The sequence below is a fragment of the Danio rerio genome, chromosome 8, assembly GCF_052040795.2.
Source record: "Danio rerio strain M-AB ecotype USA chromosome 8, GRCz13ab, whole genome shotgun sequence".
NCBI classification, from domain to species: Eukaryota; Metazoa; Chordata; class Actinopteri; order Cypriniformes; family Danionidae; genus Danio; species Danio rerio.
The window spans coordinates 40,062,995-40,090,397 of record NC_141028.1 but is presented as its reverse complement, the minus strand read 5'-3'; the positions used below and the strand labels follow the sequence as shown (position 1 = coordinate 40,090,397).

Genomic DNA, 27,403 nt, shown 5'->3' with positions numbered 1-27,403 from the left:
ATATTCTGCTTGTGTCTTGGCTCTGGCATTCAGAGAGGTGCAACAGCGGAACAGGAGCTCAGCGGCGGGATCGCATTAGGGGGGGACCAGTGAGCTGTGTGGGCTGGAATAATTGCTGTCATTCTCTTTTCATCCTTTCATATATTCTGTCACAATTGGTCCACGTGCATGCACACACACACATACATACATGCCGTAACATTGTCTCTTATTGCCTCTGCTGTGGCTGTCAGCTCCTCTTTTCTTCAGTCTGTCACTCGAGGTGCTGGTGAAAGCCCGGCGCGAACACAAATAAATGCATAAATAAATAATCAAACATACAAATGCGAGCTAAATGGAAGGCCGATTTAGATGCTACGCCAGCAGATTTACTAAGACCTTGCCTCTATCTCTCTTCCCTCGTTTATTGACAGACGAGGGGGAAAATAATTTCCTGTTCGGATTATTGGTGCGCTTTTGTATGCAGGAAACAGGATATGATTTTAGACAACGTGAATTGTGCCCTGATCAAAGGATGAGACGGCTAAACTGCGGCTCTATTAAGCTTGAAGGAGCTTTGAATCAATGCTTCGCTTTAGGCTTTTCATTCAATTTGCTTACGATTTCTGAAGTAGTCATCGTAGAAACCAATGAAGCACCTGAAACACAAAAGGAAGTGTTTTTGGCAGATAAATACTGATGAGTATGTCACAATGCTGTACGGGAGGCTGACCTTTTTATAGAAAATAAAATACATTGTGAATCTCACCTGAGATGTTTTGAGAATTGCACAATGTGATTGAGTATAAGAAATGTGCATGAATAGGACATTATTCTCAAGCGCTTGAGATCCACGATCATTACAATTACCTGCACTATGGCACATATGAACTACATGGTTGCTCCAATTAACAACTGCACTTTATCATGCTAATTCAACTAGAGAGTGAGTGATGGAGAGGGAAGAACGAGAGGAGGAGAGAGAGACTAATGGATTAGGCACTGGGGATTCATATTTCAGAGCTGTCATTGTGGGAAGAATGTGTGTCACGGCATGCTAAGAAATGTAATGTGATACACTCACATAGTCTGAATCAAAGCCTACGGGAAGAAGAGGAGAAGAGGAAAGGAAATAAAGGAAAGGATATTAATGGAAAGGAATGGAAGGTGAGGAAAAAATAAGGAAATAGAAGAAAGGGGCAAAGTGGGATTGAATAAAGGTCTAAAGAAAAGGAAGAAACAATGGAATAGGTGAAAATGAAAAGTATCAAAAGACTATGAAAGGAAAGGAAAGGAAAGGAAAGAAAGGAAAGTAAAGGAAAGGAAATGAAATGAAAGGAAAGGAAAGGAAAGGAAAGGAAAGGAAAGGAAAGGAAAGGAAAGGAAAGGAAAGGAAAGGAAAGAAAGGAAAGGAAAATTATGCCAATGAAGGACGGGAAGACAAAGTAAGAAACTTTTAAAGTCAAGCAAATAAAAGAAATAGGAAAGGTGAATGTAATGTGAGAATAAAGGAAGGGAAGAAAGTATTTGGGGTCAAAATGGGTATCAAAGAAGTATCAAAAGGGAAGCAATGTAAAATAATCAAAAGGGTTGGAAAATAAGGCAAATAAAATAAAAAGGGGCAAGGTGGGATTAAATAGAAGACTAAAGAACAGGAAGAAAAAACAGAAATGTAAAGTAAATGAAGGTAATACAAATGTTAAAAGGTAATAAAAAGAAAGCTAAGGTACAGCGAGAATAGGCAAGACATTGAATGTAAAGGAAAAGAAAATCATGACAAGAAAAGATGAAATAACAAAATAAGGACCATTTTAAAGTAAAGGAATAAAAAGAAATGGGAATGGTGGAATGCAACCTGGGAATAAATTAATGGAAAAAGAGTAAAAAATCAAAAGCAAAGGAAAGGTAAATAAATAAAAGGAAAGTAAAATTATGACAAGGAAATATGAGATATCAAAATTGGAAAAATGTTGAAGTTAAAGCAATAAAAAATGGGAAAGGTGGAATGCAAAAGGATCAAAAGGAATCAAAAGGAAAGGAAATGACAGCAACATTATGACAAGGAGAGATGTGATGACAAAATAGGGAAAATGTAAAAGCTAAAGGAATAAAATAAATGGGAAAGGAGTAATGCAACCTGAGAATAAATTAATAAAAAAGTGGATGAGATAAAAGGGGTTTTAAAAGGAAAGGAAATTAAATTAATAGAAAATAATCACAAGGACTGGAAAATAAAATAAATAAAAGAAAGTTACAAGATAGGATTGATTGGAGCGCTAAAGAAAGGGAAGACAAAGTGGAATAGATAAAAATGAAATGTATCAAAATGTTGTAATAAAATAAAATTAAAGTATGGAAAGGAAACAAGGAAAGGTCAAGACATGGTAACAAAGAAAAGGTACACAAATTAAAGATAAAGGAAATAATCTTAACCCTCTACCGCACGCATTATGATAAATCTAATTATATATATATATATATATATATATATATATATATATATATATATATATATATATATATATATATATATATATATATATATATATATATTTGACTGTTTTGACTGTGCGGTAAAAATAAAATTTATGACTTTATGAAATGTTGCCATATGGCAACAACGTCCAACAGTGGATCCAACTTAGAAATTTCAAATTTAGAACTTTCCTAATAATTAATAATTTTGCTGTTTAAAGTGATTTAATTGGTGTTGCAGTATTATAAGCTCTAACACAGAACTTATAAATAACACCTCATACATACTTTCCAACAGCTTATATTCCATTAGCTTTCCACTATATTTGGCTGAATATTATTAAAAACAAACCTAATATTGTATTACCATGTATACAACACACAGTAAATATAAATATTTTCTCCAGTAACAAATAAATAACAAGTCTAATACATCCAGATACATCAGAATAATTCAGCTACTAGCCAACAATGTTTATATACAGTATTATACTATATACGTTACTACGCCGGTCTTATCTGCCTTTGCTAACTTACCTAAACTGTCTTTATGAAGTGTCCAGTCTGCATCAATTTCATGGTCACTAAAACCCATCTCACCCTCACTTTCATCTGCAGGAAAAGCCAGTTATGTCCTTTTCTTCTTTCACATGCCATAGAACATGGTAGTGTTCACTAATACACTGTTCCCTGTACTCATATCAAATCAAAAGTAGTATTGCCATTAAAACTAGATTTTATCCATAATGCGAATGCCATTAACACATGGCTAATCGACATTATATTACTAGCATTCATGTTGTTATTGTTACAACCTAAAAGTTCACACCTGACCTTGCTAGCTAGCTAACCCATTGCAATATTGCATGTTCCACTATTGCACAGTGTTGCAATTTGGGAAAACATACATTTGATCCATTTACAAAAAATAGTTTGATAAAAAAAAAAATGATAAAAAAAAAGAGTTCTGAATATGTTATCATAACTTACTGGAGGTGATGTTTCACTTTTTTTTTGTGGATCTGACATAATTTGATCCATTGTTCTTATTGATGTTTACGTTTGCATTCAGCAACTACTCACAATAAACATCAGTCTGTCAAAAACCGCGCTACAAAAAAGGACTGTATGTTATCTGAGCACATCATTGGCTAAAAACTGAGGTTTTCTTTTTCAAACAAACAAAAAATAAAAAATAAATAAATAAATACATAAATAATGTTGGTCTTAAAGAAACAGTGTCAGGTAAATGAACATAAGTATTATGTTGCCATATGGTTACACTGTGCAGTGAAAGGTTAAGAAAAGGACAAGAAGGCAAAGCACAGAAAAAAAAAGAATTTTAATAAAGGAGCAAGGTGGGATTGATTGGAAGGCTAAAGAAAGGGAAAGCAAAGTGGAATAAGTGAAAATTAAAAGTATCAAAAGACATCAAAAAGAAATGTAAGGTACAGAAGGAAAGGAAAGGGAAACAAGGAAAGGTCAGGACATAGCAATAAAAGAAAAGTACACAAATTATAAGCGAAAGGAAAATAATCATAAGAAAAGGACAGGAAGACAAAGCAAGGAACAAGGAAATATAAAAAAGGGCGAGGAGGGATAGAATGGAAGACTAAAGAAAGGGAAGACAAAGTGGAATAAGTGAAAATGAAAAGTATCAAAGGAAAGGTCAAGACATGGCAATTAAGGAAAAGTGCACAAATTAAAAATGAAAATGTGAAAATAACAAGGAGGTAAGAAAAATAAGCAAAGCAAAAACAAAAAAATGAAAATAGTGAGGACTTAAAAGGAAAAGTAACGGGAAAATAAACATAAGGAAAGGAAGCGAGGGAGAAATGCAACTAAAAGTAAGTGAATTGTAAAGGCAGTGGACTGGAAAAGAGGAATAATGAAGTGGAAAGGGAAATGAAGAAGAAGTGAAAAATGATTGGAAAGAAATGAAACTTACAAATGAAAAGGAAAATGAAGGAAAGAAAAGAGCCTATGGATATAGATTTTCGTCACTTCTAAATTACTTTGTGAATGCAAAGTTTCCAAGTTGTACTTTATTTACACTTTCACCTTTCAAATATATCTGGAAATAAAAAGGTTTCTTACAGGGTTTTGCATTTTATTTCAGTGCTTCAAAGTTTCAATATTACATCTTTGTGTCACAATATTAAAGCCAAAATCATATATACCTCTACTAAACCAATACCACACCACAAAACATAAATTGCTCAAACAACTTGCATAGCTTTCCAGAAAACATGCACTGCCAGCACTGCATTCATAAGCTTCCTAGCACAGCTGTTCTAAAAAAGCAACAAACACATTCTATTTTTTGTGTACTAGTGAATATTCAGCAGGGGTGGAAGGTGGCGTTTGTATGATTGCACTAAGCTGCAAACACGTGTTATCTTTACCGGTTATTAATGCGCAGCTGGCAGAACTGGACGTTGAGCCAAGAGCAAAATGACTTTCATGAGAGTGGACCATCAAATCCAGGGCAGGAACTTGCTGCTCTGTGACAGACCATTTAAACACTAAGAAAGTGATGAACAGTCACAGCTTTACAGTTGACTTACTAGTGGGCTTTTGTGAGTTCAACTTCATTCCCCTAGCTCAACATTTGCCAACTGCGTACAATAGCAGTTACTGCTGTCAGTGGTGTAATCGCCCATGTTTGATGTCTGTAGTCTACTGTCCATCAAAACAGTACAACTACCAACAAAAATCGAACCTTCAGACAGGACAGAAATTGGAAATCTATGTGACCAATATACATTTCACCCATGATACTCACATATATTGAAATAAGAACTGGATCTGCACTTTCTAAATCCACTACCTATTAAAATCTAAACTTTTTATTAGCATATGAAGCTTTCATTCAGATAATGTGAGTCAAAGTTTGCATCATGAAGCCCAGCGAGTAATAGTTACACATGCAAGCACACACACACATACACATTCACATGTACAGCTATCTTATGGCTCGTTTCCACTGACTGGTAAAGTACAGTACGGTACGGTTCGGGTCGGTACGGGTCACCTTTATCAGGCTTGCGTTTCCACCACAAAGGGTACCCCTGTTTGGTGGGCGTGGTGTATGACAAAGTTTAAGTCGACCTCATGCTCGCTCGAATAAATGTCTACAGTAAGGCTGTACGGGTCGTTCACATATCATAATGAGCAGCACTTCTCACAAAACAGATGCTTTATACACATAATTACTTGTTTATAAATGTTTATTACTAACTTTTCTATGAACATGATTTGATTGTAACTGCAGATCAATAACAGTGCAAAATAGGCTACTGTAACGTCTGTAATTATATAAAATAAATACATAAATGCAACATATATGAACACATACAGCTCCTTATGGCCTCCGATATATTATTAATTACAGTAAAACTACACGCATCATAGATTAAATACTTATTCGAGTTCAAAAACACACGCAATATAGCCCACAGTCAGCACAAACTTCTCATCTGTGTCTGTAATCTTCACCAGCACATGCAAACTCTGTTAGAGAGTCTTTGTCATTCCCAGTTCATAATAGTCCAAAAGGCAAAGATAAACATGGCAGTTTGTTCATGATTCAATTTGGCTGGGGTTAAACCCCTGCTCTTTTTCGAAAGACATCCTGGGATTTTTAACGGCTACAGAGAGTCAGGACCTCGGTTTAACATCGCTCACTGAGCAGTATAGAGTCCCCATCAATATACTGGGGCGTTAGGAGCCACACAGAACGCAGGTTGAGTGCCCCCTGCTGGCCTTACTAACACCACTTCCGGCAGCAATCCAGCTTTCCCATGTGGTCTCCCATCTAGGTACTGACTGGGCGTAGCCCTGCTTCGCTTTAGTGTGTGACTATGTGAGAGTTAAGTTGTATTACATTTAGCCTTTACAATGTAAGGAACACAAGGCACACACACACACACACACACACACACACACACACACACACACACACACACACACACTCTCATACTCACTCATTAAAATAGAATATTGACAAGACAAGCATACTTGCTTTCAACAAATGGTTATTTAAAGTGATCTGTGGAGGATTGTGTGATAGTGAAGGCTGTAGTAATAAGTGCTGAACGAGCTGCCATTAAAGCACTCACTCCCTCAATTACCTTAAGCGTATTTCCTTCTTATATCATGGGTGGGCGCAGTGGAATGGCTTTAGAATACTTCCATTTAATAAATGTCTTGAGGTTAAATAAATCAATAAATTAACCCTTTCATGTGTGTTTTAAATAGTCCAGCTGACCTTCCTGTGTGAGATGGGAGTTTTTTTTTTTTTTTTTGTGTGTCCGCTATTAAGAATACACTGCATTCTCGTCCATCTTGTATCCTCAGCTGTATCCCATTCAGACTTTACCCTCTCCAGCAGCGTGGTGAGATCTAGATGGGATACAGCTGAGTATACTCCGATCAAAATTGCACAATTTTTTTGACATTGTACAAGAAACAATATTTTTACATTACCGTGAGGGATGGGTTTAAAGTTGAGGTAGGTGTAGACGCTGATAAAATACCATTAATGCGTAACTTAATAAATAATACATTTATATAAATACTTCTTGTTAAATTACGATTGTAGCAACCCTTCTAGCAACTAAAGATATTCTAGTAACATAAACAGTGTGTCTTACATAAACAAAGCACATCGTCCAGTTATATTGGAAAACAAGTATTATTGGCATCTCATATAAATGCACGTGTATTTTACAAACCATATGTTTTGCTTGTAATTATGTGTATTTAAATGTCTGAAACCTAAAATCAATGTCTTTTGTTTGAAAGCATGGATAAATGTGATTTGAGTTTAGTCTTGAATTTCAGAAGTTGAGAATGGTGTACCCTCTGAACGTTTTAATCACACCAGTGTGATAGTACACATCAGAGACCAGCCAAGTCTAATCACACTTGTTTGATCACACGAGTGAAAGGGATAAATGAAAATAAAAGTTTTTAAAAGCATTTCATGCTGGTTCCAATTTTGTGTCCTGATTCTCATGGGTCTTTCCTGATGTCAGCCTCCTCTCTCTTTCTTCAACTCAACTTCCGGTCAATATACACTGTCTTATCAAAATAAAGGCAAAGTACCTACAATAAATCTTTAAAAAAGCAATAATATTATTAATAATAATAATATATAAGCTAGTTTAATGTGATTTAATGGAAAACTATTTGTGTGGTTCTTTGTGGGACATGATTTCTATCACCACCCTGATCTTCACACAGCAATGGTTTTTGGTCAATCCACACGTTTATTATAATTTCTGCCTTTTCTCTACATGACACTGGTACTGTCAATACTTTGAAACAAACCTTTTTAATAATGTGTAACAGAGTTAAAAATAAACATTAAAACATGACCTGACGCATAGCGGTGTTAATAGGCAAAGCCCTTCAATGATGGCATCACTGGGTGGCATGGTGGCTTAGTGTTTAAAATTGTCACCTTACAGCAAGAAAGTCGCTGGTTCTAGTTTCCCCCACAGTTTAAACATACGCTATAGGTGAATTGAATATGCTAGATTGGCTGTAGTGTATGTGTGTGAATGAGTGTGTATGAATGTTTCCCAGTGCTGGATTGCAGCTGGAAGGGTAGCCGCTGCATAAAACATATGCTGGATAAGTTGGCGGTTGATTCCACTGTGGTGACCCCTGATAAAATAAAAAGACTTAGCCGAAGGAAAATGAAGGAAATGAATGATGACATCACAGTACCACATAACCAGAAGAAGGATGAATAACCCTGCACATAACAACCAGTATCAACAACAATTATGGATTACAGAGATGTGTTCGAGCTGCAGTTGCTGCTAAGTTTTTTGAACGGAAGTTTATCAGCAATATTACAACAAAACCTGGTAAATGCCTATTTCTTAAATGGTGTGTGTATGAAAGCAACCTTTTTAGAATCTGCAAAACTTCCATGTGGATGTAATCTAAATCATAGCTGGGCTCTGTGCCAATTGGCCATATGTTTGTGTACACTATAAAACAATGTGTTACTGTACATACAAACATCGCTCTTGCCCGATGTAAAACCCCCATTAGATCAGTTACAAGTGTCTGTGGGTCATTAGAAAGACAGATCATATTTGATAAATCTCCATGTCATGTTTGCTCTGAAGTGTGTAATATTGTCATCGTCCCCTTTATTTTTTCTCTAATGCAGTTGTAATGATGAAGGCACTAGTCTAATCAATGCCAAAATCACTGCAGCAATGTGTGTGTATGTGTGTGTATGTGTGTGCACGAGTCAGCTCAAAGAACAGACTCCTGCTGTGCTGACAAATCTGATCTGCCTCAATTATGGAGCGGCAGATCTATCTTCACATGACCCATATAACGCATCATTTTACACACACACACACACACACACACACACACACACACACACACACACACACACACACACACACACACACACACACACACACACACACACACACACACACAATGGACTGGAGACATACAAATGGGGGAAATATCTTTCATCTTCACCTTCCTTCACTCATACGGCTCGGCTGATTTTTCTCCTTTTTTCATCCCTCGTTCCATCCCTCTCCTCAGAGTCATTTCTGCCACGCGGTATTGAAATAGATGACAAATTCAGTCTCTGTCAGGCAGCCGATGTACACCTGAGAGCCTTTCCAGCGCTCTCGCAGTATGTTTTTCAAAGTGGAAAATTTTCTCATAAAACTTCAACTCTCTTCATCTGTCCCCTGATGCGTTCTCTCTCTCTCTCTCACTCTCTCCTTCTCTCGGTCCCAGAGGTCTGTCGCAGCGCATTTGAGCTACCGAGCTTTAGAGAAGCTATTAAATGTCCTTTTGTTCAAATTGATTAACAGCAAGGACACCATTAATTGAAAAATATGCACCAAATTAAAAGAAAGTGAGCGAGGGAAGACAGATACGGGCCAAGAAAGCTAATAATCCATAAATATGGATGGACGGCACACAAGCTATGAATCATTTCTGACTATTTATGTTCAAAATCCGTGACCTGCACAGAGGTCACTCGTAGATTACTCTGTTTAAAAGGATTATTTCTACCCCTCATAACCCTATTAGCTCTGTATCGCAGCTCAAAGACACTGTGGCCTGTTAGCCTAATTAAAACTAATTACTGATGAAAGCTTGATGTAAAGCAAAGCTGGGGCGACACTCTTGTCAACACAGCTATGAGCTGTCTCTCTCTCTTTCTCTCAGTGGAGGCCATCTGTTGGAGGTGATTAATCGAGATTACAGTGACCCTCGGTGTGGGACTCACTCGGGCCGTGGCGGTATTGCGTTGCCTCACTGCGCCGGCTCTTCACGCTCCGCTTAATTCATGTCATCGGGCTCCAAAGATCAGGTCCTACAGGGGGGCTCGTAACCTCCTCCAGGAAACGCATCTGTGGAAAGGTCGGTTGCAGTACATCACCAAGCCTCATCTGACATCCGACCGCCGTAGCGCTTGGCTCAGGGGAGACTCCCACACTGGCCCGTGAGTGGATTAGCATTTTAACTGAGGTGACTCTGTCTGTACAATGGCTTTTGGTTCTTATGTTCACCTCACTTTTTTTTTTTTTTTTTTGCCTGGAGCTGTTGGAAGTGAATTACTTCCAGGGGCCAGATTTCTTATGATGAGAATCCAAGAGCTTAATGATTAAATGATTCAGTGAAGTGAAGAAAAGGTTTATTCTCATTACACAATCACCAAGACAGTAAAGGTCCTTCAACGTCAAGATACTGGCCTCGGGATGCCTGTGCCAGATAGAGGCTGAACAGTGGAAGTGATTTTACTAGAGGAATTTGTTACTGGATCTAACGCAAAGATGAAAGAATTATGTTAGAGGTAACATTGGATATCCATTTCACACAATTTGATATGATACTTTAGGGTCTTTATGAAAAGACTATGGGCTCTATTTTAACAATCTAGGCGCAAAGTCTTAAGCGCATAGCACAAAAGCATTAAGGCAGTGTCTGAATCCACTTTTGATATTTTAAGAACAGAATGGTCCTTATGCGGATGGTCTAACAGGGTTGTGCTTGATCCCTTAATGGTTGTGGGTGTGTTTTGAGAAAAACGTGCATCAAAAGCTAAAGTTTCCATCCAAAAATGCACGAAACTGGATCATCGCATAAAAGACGTGCAAATAAAGTGAATAAAATCATCACTTCCTGATTATCTGGCGCCAAATATTAATAGTAAAAACTGAATTTACTGCGGTAGGAGATGCTGCATCAATTATTTCTTTATCTAATGAATGACTTGCGCCTCAGAAGCATTTGAAGGTGTCAGAGGCGGAGCATAGACGCTCTTGATTCTGGAGGTCATTAATAATAAAATAACGCTAATACTTAAATAGTAAGGTGTTTTAGATGACCAAAAAAACATTTCAGATGTTTTACTGTGTGCTCAGCCTGCTGGTCTGTCCATTAATACACATTTTTATCATCACATGATCTCTTATAACAAAATCACATGATTTTTTTTAATGAGCATACTGAAATTTGTGCAGTAAAAGTGTTTCCATCGCAGTTTATGTGCATCTAATCAAATAAAAAGTTTAATCTTCTCAGTTATGTGCATAAGTTTTAAATGCGCATTTTCAAAATATATGCGCATCATGGCGTTTCCATCAACCGTTTTTTTATGTGAATGTGCAAAATGCGCATAAAAATAGGTGGATGGAAACATAGCTAAAGTCTCATCTCCCATTCCCTTTAAGAGTCAGTTGCATTTGCTATTAACATGGCGGAATCTGTAAGTGGAAAAACTGAATGATTCACTGGTGAGTTAAACAAACCATCTGCAGAGAGGATAAAGATCAAGCTTCCTCCATTCAGCCTTTTTACTTTCTCTTTATTTTTACTCTTTACTCTACTTTGGAAACGGTGTCATACACACTTCACTGAAGACATCCATCAGCTTATATATTTAAATTTGTATGTTAAGCACAAAGATTTGTTTCAAACTATTTCTTAATTCAGTTCTAATTCCCAGCAAACCAGTAAATGAACAATAACAATGAAATGTGTTCAAAATGTATGTCTGTATTGTACTTTATTAAAGTTTTTATTAATTATTAGGGAAGCGGGTTCAACCTTGAGTTTTTGCAGGGTGTTCAGTGTTCCAGGACTAGGGTATCAGCGGAACTAATGTTTCCAACTACAGGAGACATCTTAAATGCTGGTCATAAGAAGTCTACTCACACCTCTGAACATGTTGATCAGTTACTTTTCTTGAAGAAAAATATGACTAGTGGGATGCATGATTTTGCATTGAAAATCAACCAGGGCTATGTGTAGAATGTTTCTAGGTTTAAATAAAATATGTTGTCCAGGCTGCAGTAAGTGTCTCAAGTTTACAGAAAACTAGAAAACAATAAATTGGTAATTTGACTTTTTTTTTTCTTTTTTGCACAACACTGAGATGTTTTTGCTATGGCTAGAGATGTGACCTTTTTCGTCACAAACTACTGTCTGCACATTCACATTTTTAAGCTTGTTTGACAGCTGTCCACTTGCTAATTCTATAAAACATGTAAAGATATACATTCATTCATTCATTTGTCCATTCATTTGTTCATTCATTCGTTCATTCATTCATTCATTTTTTTTAGTCCATTTATTAATCTGGGGTTGCTAAAGTGGAATGAACCTCCAACTTATCCAGCTTATGTTTTACACAGCGGATGCCTCTTTTATTTACAAATATTATGATATATCATGGATGATTTTATTGTAAAAAAGTATCATTATCAGGGGCAAAATATATTGATAACATCAGATCATGAGTTAACTCATGTAATTCCCCTTCCTTCCTACACTCGAGAAAATAGTACAATACAAAGAGTATGGTAGATTGTATGGTAGATAGATAGTACGAAAGATAGTGTTGATAGATAGTATGACAGTACAATAGTATGACAGACAGACAGAGACAGACAAACAGACAGACAGACAGACAGACATATAGACAGATATACAGAAGATAGATAGATAGATAGATATTATATCATTCAGTAAAATAATGAATAAATACATTTTAAAACATTTCCAGAATAAATAATATGATATGTACCATTCGAGTGAACTAAAATAACTCTTTAGTCTTACTACCCATCAACCTCACCAAGCCCACTCACAGAGTCGCACAGCTTCTCCTGCTTCTTTTCCATCTCTGCAGAAACTTTTTTTTTTTTTTCCCAGAGAACGCAATCTCCAGGTCATCTTGCAAAGACCGAACTCTTCATTATCAGCCAGACTATCCACTGACCTCAGCATCAGCACACAGCAGGATTTGACAACACTAATGTCAGCTAGATCAGCCAGGAAACTGGGAGAAGTGTTTGAACAGCAGCTAAACTCATTGCCTTAAAGGAATAGGTCATGTATGAGGAAATTTCCCTTTTTGGAATAACTTTAAAAAAAGACAACAACAAGCTGTTAGTTTACTCATCCAAGAGGTAGTTTTTCTTCAGTGGAATACTAAATGTTTTTTTTTTTTTTTTTTTTAGCTGAAATTGTGGCTTTTGTTTATTTATACAATTTCAATTCCTACTTTAATACTTACTATAGAATTAAATTCAGGCAAAACAAATTGATCTCCTTAGCTTTTTATAGTATCAAAGATGATGTTGCTTGCTGCTATGTTTTACAACGGTATTAACTTTAGTCCACATAAGTGTTATAATCAAAGATTCATGGAAAAAAAAATGTAAGAAAATAGTTTATATGTAAGGAAGCAGGTGTTCACCGTAAACAGTTAAAGTAAGAATTATTAGCTCCCATGTTTATTTTTTCCCCAATTTCTGTTTAATGGAGAGAAGATTTTCTCAACACATTTCTAAACATAATAGTTTTAATAACTCATATTAAATAACTGATTTGGATTTATCTTTAATGCCTCCTCCTTCATCTTACCCAAGACATGCTCATTAATGTTCATGCCTGGTGACTGGGCTGACCAAACTTTGTACACCTTGCCCTTCTTTGCTTTCAGGAACTTTGTTATGGAGGTATAAGAATCCTTTCCTGCTGAAGATTTTGCCCTTTCTTGTGGTTTGTAATGTAATGGGCAGCACAAATGTCTTGATGCCTCACGCTTTTGATGTTGCCATCCACTCTGTAGATTTCTCGCACACACCTATACAGAATGTAACCCCAAACCATGATTTTTTTTTCACCAAACTTGACTGATATCTGTAAGACTCTTGGGTCCATGTGGGTTCCAATAGGTCTTCTGCAGTATTTGTGATGATTGGGATGCAGTTCAACAGATGAACTCTGTTCTACTGATGAAATCTACCTTCTGCCACTTTTTCCAAATGACCAACTTGTCAAGTTAGTCAACAAGTCAAGTTATTATTTGTTGCTCTTACAACTAGGATTGACAACAACTTTTGTAAGGTACCCAGCAGTCACACATCATAAGACGTTAATATAATGTTAGATTTTTGGTCATGACGTCAGGTGACCAAACGTCAATGTCTAGCCAGCATCTAGGACAACTTTTTTTTTTGACGTTCAATAATGATATTAAATTACGTTGATATTTGGTTGATTTTAGGTTGGATGTTGGACCCCATGACGTTGGAGTATGTTGGGGTACAATGTCAGTGTGATGTCATGTTGATGTCCTGTGCCTGCAGGATAGTGTATTAGAAACATGATTTGTTTAAGCAGTGGCACTATTGTTGTAACTAATACTCTTATTATTTCTCATCTCAATGTATCCTCAGGACCAATAAGTGCACATTTGGTTTTGGTTATATGTATATATTTCTGATTACTGAATTAATTTAATAATTAATTTGACTTTCAAAGCACAGTTTAAGCTAAACATATTTTAAAATCCCAATGAAGAAATAAGTCACCTCCAGCTTGGATGACATGAGGGAAAGTTAATTAACAGCAAATTATAATCTTGGGGTGAAATCTGTTTATGAAAGTTTGAAGGTATTTAAGAAAAGTTACAAAGACTGGTCTTGATCAAATAATAATAAAACATATATCTATGGGTCTAATGCTCAGAACTATTGACTATTGTTATTTGCAATAGTGTTGAGGTGGCATAGCAGCAGTGTTTGAGCAGTGATGCAGCTGTCTGATTTCCTCTTTAATGTGCTGATTCATGAAATGAGCAGCAATTGAACACCATTTTTCAAAGGATTGAAAACCCATGAAAGGATGTGGAGTGCAATTTAATTAGATGTTTGCCTGGAAGGCAGAGGTAATGGCTGGAAATCATCCAGCTACAACACCTTTTAAACATTAAAGTCAGGTTTATTTTGTATTTAAAACACTAAAATTAGTATAAATTTCATGTAAACGTACTGCATGTGGCACATATCACAACTACTGTACGTCCTTAATTGACACCACATAGAAGATGATCAAAACATCATTTATTGCTTTGATCTTTTATTAGAAAACATCACAGACCGAAAATACTGGCTCGTCAAAATCAAGTTTTAAATTGATTCACTGATATCACTGTCAACACATCTCTAATTAGAACTGTTAACTAATTAACTCACTAATTTGCTAAAACTAATTGAAAAGATTGTATTAATTTACACACGATTAAGACAAATTTACCCTTAATGTTATTTTGATCAGATGTAAATTGCATATGTCATTTTTCCACCATCAGGATCTGTTTTGTCTGCTGTAAATATTAAAATAGTTTAATCAACAGTTTTACTGTCACACTTGCTGGCATACATGCATTTCATTCATTCATTCATTTTCTTTTTGGATTATTCACTTTTTTAATCTGAGGTCGCCACAATGGAATGAAACGCCAACTTATCCAGCATATGTTTTACGCAGCGGATGCCCTTCCAGCTGCAACCCATCACTGGTAAAAATCCATACACACTCATTCACACACATACACTATGAAAAATTTAGCTTACCTAACTCACATATACCACATGTCTTTGGACTGCTGGGGAAACAGGAGCATTCGAAGGAAACCCATGCGAACAAGGTACAGTAAGAACATGCAAACTTCACACAGAAATGCCAACTGACCCAGCTGAGGCTCGAACCAGTGCAGCGACCATCTTGCTGTTCGTGCAATCGTGCTACATACTGTGCCACCATGACGCCTAATGAATTTATATAAGCAGATAATATTTTTAAATAAAATAGGTTAATTTATCAGCTAATGTCTTAACCTATTAGCCTGAAAAAATAAATAATTTTTTTCCTGCACTTATGTTTTCTTTTTTTAAAAAAAAATCATGATATACACAGGGCAACGCAGTGATGCAGTAGGTAGTGATCAGTTGGTGTTTTTGTATGGAGTTTGCATGTTCTCCCTGCGTTCGCATACAGTAGGTTTCCTCCGGGTGCTCCGGTTTCCCCCACAGTCCAAAGACATGCAGTACAGGTGAATTGGGTGGGCTAAATTGTCCGTAGTGTATGAGTGTGTGTTTGTGAATGAGTGTGTGTGGATGTTTCCCAGAGATGGGTTGCGGCTGGAAGGTGTAGTGGCTATTTTCTCTAAGGTGGCTCTCTCAGTGGTCAAGAAACAAAGTCCCGGGGATGTCTTTTACAAGTTTTATTCTTTATAAAGAAGATCACAGTCATACAGCAACAACAGTTTCTGCAGAGTGAGATACTAAAGTCAAGTGTGTTCACCCTTTTATCTGGTTTGTACTGCTTACGAGGTCAACTCCCAATAAGGCCTCATCTACAATTACGTCAGGTGTCTTCTGCTGTTCGTGCGATATGCTCATAACAACCACACATCCATCTTAGGATAATGAAAAAGCTTTCACCTAAAGAAATATAGTTATCTATAAAAATGTACACATAGGTTTTATGATGAACATATGGAGAACACAGATACACACACATGTAATAATGAGTCTTAGACAAGTTTCTAACATATAAAGCTCATCTAAAAATGAATTTCCATTACAAAGGGCATCCGCGTAAAAATGTGCTGGATAAGTTGGAGGTTCATTACGCTGTGGCGACCCCGGATTGATAAAGAGACTAAGCCAAAAAGAGAATGAATGAATGAATGATTTACACAGCATTTAAAATGGCAAGTATCCCATGTAGTACCACATTAATGTATAACTGTTTAATATCTACAGAAAAACTATTCTGACACTTTCCTAGTACACAAAATTATATAATGCAAAATTGTTCCTACACTAAGAGCGATCTTGTTTGCAATAATAACAAGGAGGCTTTTATCAGCAATTACTGACGTACACAAATACGGTTATTAAGAATTGTATTTTAAGTTATTATATCAATTCAAAAACAATAACACATTTAATCTAATAACAGACAAAGCTACAATTATTGAGCACATGAAAAAATGCAGCCGTTTTCCTCTTCCAAGTGCAAAAAAATGAGTGAAATCTGTCTGGCCGGTCACGCATGACTCCCTGCGCTCCTCCACTTGAGACCTCGTCTGGAGTGAAGCGATAGCCAAATCGCTCACTCTCCCCGAAAGAGTCTGGAGCAAGAGCCCTGTCCTCATCCAAAACTCTCCCGTTAGACCACAAACACCACAGCCACGCGCCAGACAATTACGAGGTGAACCAACAAGCAGCAAGTGGCACAGGAACATTGTCTTGCAGAGCCAAAACCCTTTGCCAAATGATTAGCGATGGGACGGTGAAGTGTGACAGCAAGCACTGCAGCATCGAGTCCCAGCTGCTGAAGACTTTCAAAGTCTCTTAAACGGCCAAACGGGGTCTCAGATGAGGGGGCACAGGAGGGTGATTAATTACCACACCGTCACAGGGTTTGTGTTTTACTAATAACTCAAACAAATGCAAATGTGATGAGGCTTCTTGTGTTGAATCAACCATTAATGAAACACATTTTGTTTATTAAATTTCATACAGTATATTCTTAAGCAACCTCATAGAATATTGATATATATAGGCCTCTTTTGTAATACTTTATTTAGAGTGACATTTAGAGTTTATTTAGATTTTATTAAGAGTCCCCATCCTATTAAAGCTTTGTCCTAAGTCCTGCAAGCAGTGTCTCGCATTTAATTTTATGAAAATATAAACTCACGCGCCACTTTATTAAATGCGCCTTACTAGTACTGGGACTCCCTTTTTGTGTCCAAAACTGCTTTAATCCTTCGTAGCATAGATTCAACAAGGCACTGGGAATATTGCTCTGAGATTTTAGTCCATTGACATGATAGCACCATGCAGTTGCTGCAGATTTGTTGGCTGCACATCCATGATGAGAATCTCCCGTTTCACCAGATTTTTACTCTATATGTATAACTTTAAAAGCGTGTATGCAGTTGAAGTCAAAATTATTAGTCCCCTTTGAATTTTTTTGTCATTTTTAAACATTTCCCAAAAATGTTTAACAGAGCAGGGACATTTTCACAGTATGTCAAAAAAAATTCTAATGAAGAAAGATTTATTTGTTTTATTGTGGCTAGAATATTAAAAAAAAAAAAACATTTTAAGGTCAAAATAATTTTGCCCCTTTAAGATATTTTTTGATAGTCTACAAAAAAAGTCATTGTTACACAATAACTTGCCTAATTACTCTAACCTGCCTAGTTAACCTAATTAACCTAGTTAAGCCTTTAAATGTCACTTTAAGCTGTATAGAAGTGTCGTGAAAAATATCTTGTAAAATATTATTTACTGTCATCATGGCAAACATAAAATAAATCAGTTTTTAGAAATGAGTTAATAAAACTATTATGTTTAGAAATGAGTTAAACAAATTCTCTCTGTTAAACAGAAATTGGGGAAAAAAACTAAACAGGGGCTAATAATTCAGTAGAGGCTAATAATTCTGACTTCAACTGTAGTTTGCTAAAGGTTTTTTGATAAATTAAAATGATCTATAGGTTTATCTCCACATTATTGTTTATCTCCACGTTATTGTAAGTTTTGTGAACCACAGAGTTCAGATACCTTTTATGATGTGGGAATATTTGGAGGTGCAAAAACTTTGAGGTTCTGTGCTGGACATTTTATTTAAAGTTACAAAAATGTGTTTATGCAAAGATCCAGCATTATTATTATTGAATGATATTGCCCAATTTCCCTTAAATGCAAAGGTCAAGTACATTTTGGTTGGCTGCCTTCACTGCTAAAAAGAAAATGATGGTACAGAGGTAGAAACCCCCTCATGATTTCTCTGTTAAACACTGGTTGCATTCACTATTGGAAATATTGTATCTATCATCAGCATGGATCAACCAGGTGTGGAACATCTATATAGGCGATGTCAAAGAAACTTTGGACACTTAACCCTCAACTGATACAACAAATGTAAATTTTAATGTAATGTATCTAATAGCTTGGTCTAAACTACAGTTATTCTTTGTTTCCTGTTGTGCATACAGTATAATGGGGTGTGAGGATGAGGCATATGGGGTAATAGCTGTTAAAAGTATTTTTTAAATCTGATTGTAAAAATTGTATATTTTCATTTTTGGAAGTAAAAACTGAAAAAAAAAAATAATAGATATATATAAAAATATATATATAATAAAATAAAAAAATAAAAAATCTTATAAACACAATATATTAAAATACTGATCTGATTAATTAAACCAATGAAGCCTCAACATAGCTGCATACTGTATGTGGCACAGAAGAGTTGACAAAATTCAAAAAGAAACAAGTGACTGAAAGATTATCCATTGTATACACAAAAACATCAAATATTTCAGAAATATAAGAAGTGTAAAGGTAGATGGATCTGATCTGTTGAATTTAGACTATATACACTTTTTAATAAAGCAATCTAAACCTTTGGGCGAGTCTGAGAGTGTAAGTGACATATCTAATATTGCAACATAATTGGTGTATTGTCATTCTCATTAATGGAGCAGTTGATGTTTGTTTAAATCACAGCTGGAGCCTGCACTTTCACATTGATTTTTCCTTACGATGGATAATTACTATGCATGAATTAACAAGAAGGAGGGAATGATTGATAACGTATGCACATGCACACAAGTAACTGTGATTACTACAATGACTACCAAATGACTTAGTAAAAACAGACTGTTTAAGACAAAGCGATTTCAGCACAAAAACAACATTACAAAAAAATACTAAAACACAGTAATTCTGGAACTGTTCAGGAACGTATAACTGAAGCGACATCAGAACAATTGCTGAGCTCAGATATTTTGCTACATCCAAAGAGAAAATCAGAGAAAAAATAATAAAAGAACACATCAATAAGCACATTTCCTTATTACCCTGATTAATAATGATTATAAACGATAATTGTAAAAGATGATTGTTACACTTTGTTTAGCTCAGTGGGAAGTGGTGGATATAACTGAAGCTAAACTAAAAAATTTGCTATTTAATATGTGCTTTATATTTAATAATTACACAAAATTAGTTCTTAATAATGGTTCATTTAGATTTAAAACCAAATGTGTAACTTTTAATCAGCCAATATAAATGATTAGACCACCAAACATTTACATGTAATCATTTAGCAGACCCTTTTGTCCGATGTTGGTGACTTACAATTGAGGAGGTATTCAGCAATTCAACAAAACGAGGCAATGTACATAAGAAAGACTGAAAAAAAGTGCTTCAGTAGGTGGTTTAGGTATTTATCGGGGTTCAAGTGTTCTTGAAAGAGATGGGGTTTTTAGTTGTCCTTTGAAGGATACCTGTGTTCCTTCAGTCTGGATGGGAATAGGAACCTAAAACTCAATAGTTTTGGATTTAATTAAACAAGCTTCTTCTTTTTCAATTTGAGCAAACATTTAAAAAAATTAAAGTTTTAATAATGTTATTGTCTTAAAGCAGGGGTGCCCAAACTCTGTCCCGGAGGGCTATTGTCCTGTATAGTTTTGCTCCAACCTGTCTGGACTGTCTGGACGTTTCTAATATAGCTAGAAAAGTTTGGGCACAGCTTAAAGGAAATTAAAATAATAATTCTGTCATAAATCAATCACCCTACACTCATCGTAAAACCTGTTTTTTTTTTTTCTTCTATTAGTATATTTTGACTACAATAAAAGTCAATAATTACAGTTTCGATTTTTTCTTTTTCTTATTTTGTGTTTAACCCTAACCACTTTTTAAGAAATAAAAGGAAACTCCTAACAGTTTGGGTGAGAAAATCATTAGTAAATTTAGATTTTTGGATTCACTATCCTTTTAAATGCTACAGTAATACTGTAGTAATACTGTTCAAAATATTTAACATAAAATTATATAAATATAATGAACTAAATATATTATTCTATTATTAAAATATTATAATATAAATCTTAGAAAACTTAGAAAATAATAGCATTTTACCATGTTTGATTCTGGTAACTTGGGTCTTAAATATTTTTTTATTGAACCATTACTTTTTAAAACATGAAATTATGCTAAACTGACAACCAGGATGGTTCATTTTACATGATATCAAAGTGGTCTAAAATGCATGACCGCCTGCCTCTTTTTATCTTTCCGTCCCAGCAATTCCGACAGAGACCCATTGCCTTTCTGGGAGACCACTGAAATGACGTTGTTCTTACCATAGCCAATGGCACGATGCCCACAAGGTCCTTCTGTGCCAGGTGGATGTGCGTCTCTGTTTCCTCCGTGCCAGGCCTGATGCCTGGGTATTCCACTGCCCAGGAAAACGACCTGCTGCCTACAGCACTTCCACCACCATCCACCTCCAGATCCACCTGAACAACCCTCTGCCAGCCCGGCTCCAAACTGAATTAAAAAAGAAAAGAAAAAAAGAGAGAGATCAATATCGTCACTGAAACACTTTTTTAAATAATGCATGTTGTGATGTTGAGAGTGGTTGAGAACCATCAACTTTCTATGTAATTAGAATGTAATTAGAGTTATATTTATGTATAAAATGTAAATTAATGATTTATTTTTTATTTTTTATGAAACACTCAAATGTATGTAGTGTTTAAGCATTTATGTGTGGTCACGGAGGTTAAACCACCAGTTTGTAATGGCAAAACATCTTTTTTAATAATTTCTAGAAGCAGTGTCTCAAAACACATTGTTTCAGATTTCCCTCTGTTGTGACATTACAAGCCCTGCTTTTGATTGTGAATGATCTAACAATTGATCATACACTGTAAACCCTAATGTTGTCTTTACTTAAACAACTGAGTAAAGTTGACTTAATATTACTTAAAATTTAGCATTTTGGTCCTGTCACCCAAAAAAATTAGTTAATTTATCTTATATACAATGAAAATGCATAAACTTAAGATTTTGTAAGATTTAGTGAGCACAAAATCACAATTAATCCTTTGAAAAAAATAGGTCGTTTTTAATGTAGTCTTGATCGTAAAATTCTAATATGTGCAACATTAAGGTCTTTTTTTTAATTAGAAAACAAGGCTTCATGTATAATTATTCACCATGATGGGATAAATTGCTACTCATTTTTCTTTTAAACATTTCTTTCTTAGTATATAATTACACATACAGACACACACACTGAACTGGACAATTTAAGTATAATCTACCAAACCAGCAAGTTAAATAAACTTAAATATGCACCTTTGGGCGATTCCGTTACTCAATTAAATTGAGTCAACGAGTTTACTCAATTAATTTTGATCATTCATATTGGGTGTACCTAATATTTTCAGTGTACCCTCACTGCATTCAAATGTATTTTTATAAATATTATGAATTCTATTTTGTCTAGAGCAGTTTCTCACTCTCGCTAGATACAGTTGCCTTGAACAGTGCCGAATCACGATTGTTCCTCCTCCTCTTTCCCAAGAAGGCTTGCACACACACTGCATTTGGCCTTGAATCTGAGCACCCTTACGTCATTGATGACGTGACTGTTCAGTTTAACAGAAAGTGAAGTGCTCTTGCTCAGCGCAGCAGAGATTGCTTTAGTTATATCGTCTCAGTCGTTTGTGATGCTGTGACACGCAGTCAAATATTTAGTTAAACAGATCCACAAATTTTGGTGCTATTAAATAATCATTAAAAAGTCATTGTGCTACATGTACTAGGAGGTTTGCTGAAGTTGTGGCTGACATGTAGCGAGGTGTTATTGTTTTTAATAAACTGCGACAGTTTGCATTGAAAAGTAAAAATGATTAATAAATCTATATGAAACAGTTCCTTAAAAGTGACGTCACGTCTTTATTTTTGGACTCAAGTGCGTTTTGCACTCACACTACTGTACAAGCATACCGTGCCAAAGCCCAACCAAACCGCACTCTGGCGCACATCTTCCAACCGGGCCAGTGTCGGGAAACTGAACAATGCCTGGGTCCGATTTGAAGCATTCACACTTGTCAAACGCTTCTTTGACACTCCTGTCAGCTGAGAACAGAAAACTGAGGCTACAATTCACACAGGCTTACCAAAATTGGACAATAGAAGATTGGAAAACGTTGCCTGGTCTGATGAGTCTTGATTATTGTTGCGACATTTTGATGATAGGGTCAGAATTTGGCGTCAACAACATGAAAGCATGGATCCATCCTGCCTCGTTTCAACGATTCAGGCTACTGGTGGTGGTCTAATGGTGTGGGAGATATTTTCTTGGCACACTTTGGGCTCATTAATACCAATTAAGCAACTCTACAGCCGACATGAGTATTATTGCTGACCATGTCAATCCTTTTATGACCACCCATCTTGTGATGGCTACTTTCAGTAGAATAACACACTATGAGCGAATCATGCCAGACTAGTTTCTTGAACATGACAATGAGTTTACTGTACTCAGTGGCCTCCAGTCACCAGACTCAGTCCAATAGAGTATCTAGAGCAGGGGTGTCAAACTTAATTCCTGGAGGGCCGAAGCCCTGCACAGTTTAGTTCCAACCCTGCTCCAACACACTTACCTGTAGGTTTCAAACAAGCCTGAAGGACTCAATTAGTTTGATCAGGTGTGTTTAATTAGGGTTGGAACTAAACTGTGCAGAGCTGCGACCCTTTTGGAACTGAGTTTGACACCTGTGATCTAGAGGATCTGTTGCAATGGGATCATGGATGTGCAGCCGACAAATCCGAAGCAGCTGGTGCTATCATGTCAATAAGTACCATCCTCTCTGAGGAATGTTTTCAGTACCTTGTTGAATCAATGGCATAAAGGATTAAGGCAGTTCTGAAGGCAAAAGTGGGTCCACCCCGGTACTAGTACCTAATAAAGTAAATGGTGAGTGTATATTACATCATTCATTCATTCATTCATTTTCTTGTCAGCTTAGTCCCTTTATTAATCCGGGGTCACCCCAGCGGAATGAACCGCCAACTTATCCAGCAAGTTTTTACGCAGCGGATGCCCTTCCAGCCGCAACCCATCTCTGGGAAACATCCACACACACATTCACACACACACTCATACACTACGGACAATTTAGCTTACCCAATTCACCTGTACCGCATGTCTTTGGACTGTGGGGGAAACCGGAGCACCTGGAGGATATCCACGTGAAGGCAGGGAGAACATGCAAACTCCCACACAGAAACGCCAACTGAGCCGAGGTTCGAACCAGTGACCTTTTTGCTGTGAGGCGACAGCACTTCCTACTGCGCCACTGCCTCGCCCGTAATGTAATTTAATGTTCTTATCTTGATATGTAAAGTTCATTCTGATTCAGATAAAAAAAAAAAAATCTTTCAGGGCATACATTTTTAAAAAAACATCCCTCAAAGGGCTATCGGTATATCTATATATAAAAAAACCTTGTCAGTCTATATATTTCACAATCTAATAAAATATGTTTTACAGTAATGTGAGGGATACAGTATGGTGAGGAATACGACATTGGTTACATGTCAGTGGCACCTGATTAGCATTAAAAAGATACCTTTTATCATGTCATGTCATATATATATATATATATATATATATATATATATATATATATATATATATATATATATATATATATATATATATATATATATATATAAATTGCCCAGCCCTTAACAGATTGCCTTATGTAACAAGTCTCCAGAGAAACCCCGGTTGGAAGCCACGTCAAGTCACTTAGAGTTTACTGTCACGAGCCGATCGAAGAACAAGGAAAAGCGCAAGTGAGAGGAATCATAAAAGAGCTGCTGAGTGCAATGACACAGCTCTCAGCGATTACCGCACCGCAACACATTAAAAGAAGGAGCGCGAGAGAAACCCAGCAGAGGGGAAAAGTAAAGCAGGAGGTAAAAGAAAGGAAGTGATATGGAGAGACAGGGAACAGATGGAGGTAGACACATACAGAGACTACAGCTGACAGCAACAGAAGAAGGAACTACTGAGACAGCGACGGACGGAGAGAGAGAAACAAAGAAACAGAAACTTCATTTTCTGCCTGAGGTGGTGATCACTTTGCCTCAAATTGCATACGGAGTCGAAGAACAACAACACTCCTTATAATGTTTTTTTCTTCTTCAGCTATACACGAGTGGCTCCAGAACTCTTCAAGCGTGAGGCCAGATACAGTAGCAGTGTTGTGAAGCTAGACTTCATTTTAGTTTGCAACAAGCTAATCATTATTTAAAGTAGTTAGAAGTCTCGGGAAATTAAAGCTTCATTATGGGCTACAAAAAAATATAGCTACGATGAGGAGTCAAAATGTTTTCAAATTAAAAATCTTATATAACAATCTGAAGATGTAATTTACAATTTAATTAGAGAGATATTTTTTTTTCCCCTAATCAAAACAGTTAAGGGTTGTAAATGAATGAGCAATTATAATTAAGTTTAAAGTATCAAAATTATGAGATAAATTACACCTAAACAACAATACCACCACACACATGCTTCAGTTCAGACCATATGCTATTTTATTTTAAAAAATCCAGCAGGGGAAATAAGTAAAATTTTCTCAAAAAACATATTTGTAAAGGTGCCGTTGACTTGAATTTTTTCCTGGATGTTGGATGCAACCAAATAAATTCATATATGCAAAGAAAACAAACCTAATTAATTTACAAGTAAAGTTATGTGTAATAAAATTAAATGACACATGTATAAAGGTCTGAACACATGAAGAAAGGAAGGTGTAGAAAGGCAGTGAAAGCCCAGACAGTAACTGAAATCTCTCAATAGTTATTCAGCAACCCTCTGCCCTTCCTCATTGTAAATGAACATTAGCTGTTTCAGTCCAACATCTACATTTTCAGGATGAGATGAAACCAGGGTGGACAATTCAGCAAGACAATGATTCAAAACACAGCCAAAGAAACTCTCAAATGCTTTCAGAGAAAGAAAATAAAGCTGTAGAATGGCCCAGCCAATCACCTGACATGAATCCAACATAAAAATGAATTAAAGATCAGGTTTGATAGACAAAATCCATAGAACCATCAAGATCTTTAGACTTTGATGAGGTCCGAGAAAAACTCACACCTGAGAAATTTATCTGATTCATTATCTATATGAGAGGCTTGAGCTGCCATCACCAAAAAGCATTTTAAATAATGTATTAAATTAAATATTAAATAATATCTGTAGTTCAGTACATTATATATTTTTATTGTTTTCAGATTTGTGTTTATTTATTTATTTTTGTTTATGTTTGTATTGTTTGGGTTTTTACCTAAATCTGTTTCAATTCCATGTCAACAACAATAATATTCCCAGAAAAATTTTCCCTGCTGTATGTTTATAAAAAATATTTATTTTTATGATTTTTTTTTAAATATGGCAAAAAATTGCATATGGTCTGATTCGAATTATACAGTAATAAATATAATTACTGGATTTTTACAGTGTCAAACTGTGGATTGTCTGAATAAAGTCAATGAAACAATTCATTAGAAGAAATTTGGTTCTAATGAAACACATAAGAAGACCGTCAGAATGAACTGACTCACTATAATTAATCAGATTTTTCTACAGCACAAAAAGACCAAGGCCATCCAAATGAACAAATTTACTAGAATGAATCATGCATTTAAATTCCACACAAGAGAAGGGCTATTTTAATGAATTGGCTCATGAGCCAGAAGTTACTTATTTATTACAAAAAAATCTGACTTTACAATTCTACATAAGCGAGAACTAACTAAACATATTGACTCACTAAATGAATCTGATTTTTCTCCACACAAGATAACATGGGCGTCTGAATGAACTGATTTACTAAATCTGAATTGCCAATGCCACATATGAATGAATAGATTCACTAAAATAAATCAAACTGTGCAATTTTGTAAATCTAAATCATTAGATTAATCAGAATGCATTCTACAACTGAATCAATGGATTTCCTTTAATCACTAAGATGTTCTAATATTGGACGGTATGAATAAATCAACTCATTGAATAAACAGACTTTGCAATAAAGGATGGGAACTGTATAGATTACCAAATTTAACCAACCAACGAACCAACCAACCAACCAACCAAACAAACAAACAAACAAACAAACAAACAAACAAACAAACAAACAAACAAACAAACAAACAAACGACTATCCAACCAACCAAACAAACAAAAAAACAAACAAAAAATACACAACAAACAACCATAAAATAAAATAAACTTCCCAGTAATACCCAGATTGATAAAATAAAACTAAATAAAAAAATAAATACTTCCCAGTGATAACTGGATTAAAAAAAAAAAAAAAATACATAATATAAAAATAAATATTTTCCAGTAATACCTATATTGATAAAATAAAACTAAATAAATAAAAATAAATAAATAAATGAATGAATAAATACTTCCCAGTTATAACTGGATTAATAAAATAAAATTATAATAATATTATAAAAATAAATGCTTCCCAGTAATACCTAGATGAATAAAATAAAACAACAACAAAATAATAAAATAGAGTAAAATATATATATATATATATATATATATATATATATATATATATATATATATATATATATATATATATATATATATATATATATATATATATATATATATATATTAATAATAATAAAGAAAAAACAATAAATAATTTCCAGTATTACCTCATTAATAA

At 35.4% G+C, this 27,403-nt stretch overlaps 1 protein-coding gene and 1 long non-coding RNA gene across 4 annotated transcripts in view; one reads left to right on the top strand and one right to left on the bottom strand.

The window, feature by feature from the left end:
* Positions 1–22,568, top strand: part of LOC141375881 (uncharacterized) — a 215,957-nt gene extending 193,389 nt beyond the window's left edge. For 2 of the 3 annotated variants that reach the window (XR_015498247.1, XR_015498248.1), the window contains exon 5: positions 20,925–22,567. This is a non-coding gene — a long non-coding RNA (uncharacterized LOC141375881). Of the gene's footprint in view, positions 1–20,924 lie in introns of all 3 variants that reach the window. The other variant, XR_015498249.1, reaches the window with a different exon arrangement.
* si:dkeyp-14d3.1 overlaps positions 1–27,403 on the bottom strand; it is a 592,968-nt gene that overhangs the window by 179,989 nt on the left and 385,576 nt on the right. Inside the window, exon 4 of the mRNA XM_087265101.1 lies at positions 20,984–21,170. Coding sequence (XP_087121227.1) covers positions 20,984–21,170 — 187 coding nt within the window. The remainder of the gene's footprint in view (positions 1–20,983; positions 21,171–27,403) is intronic.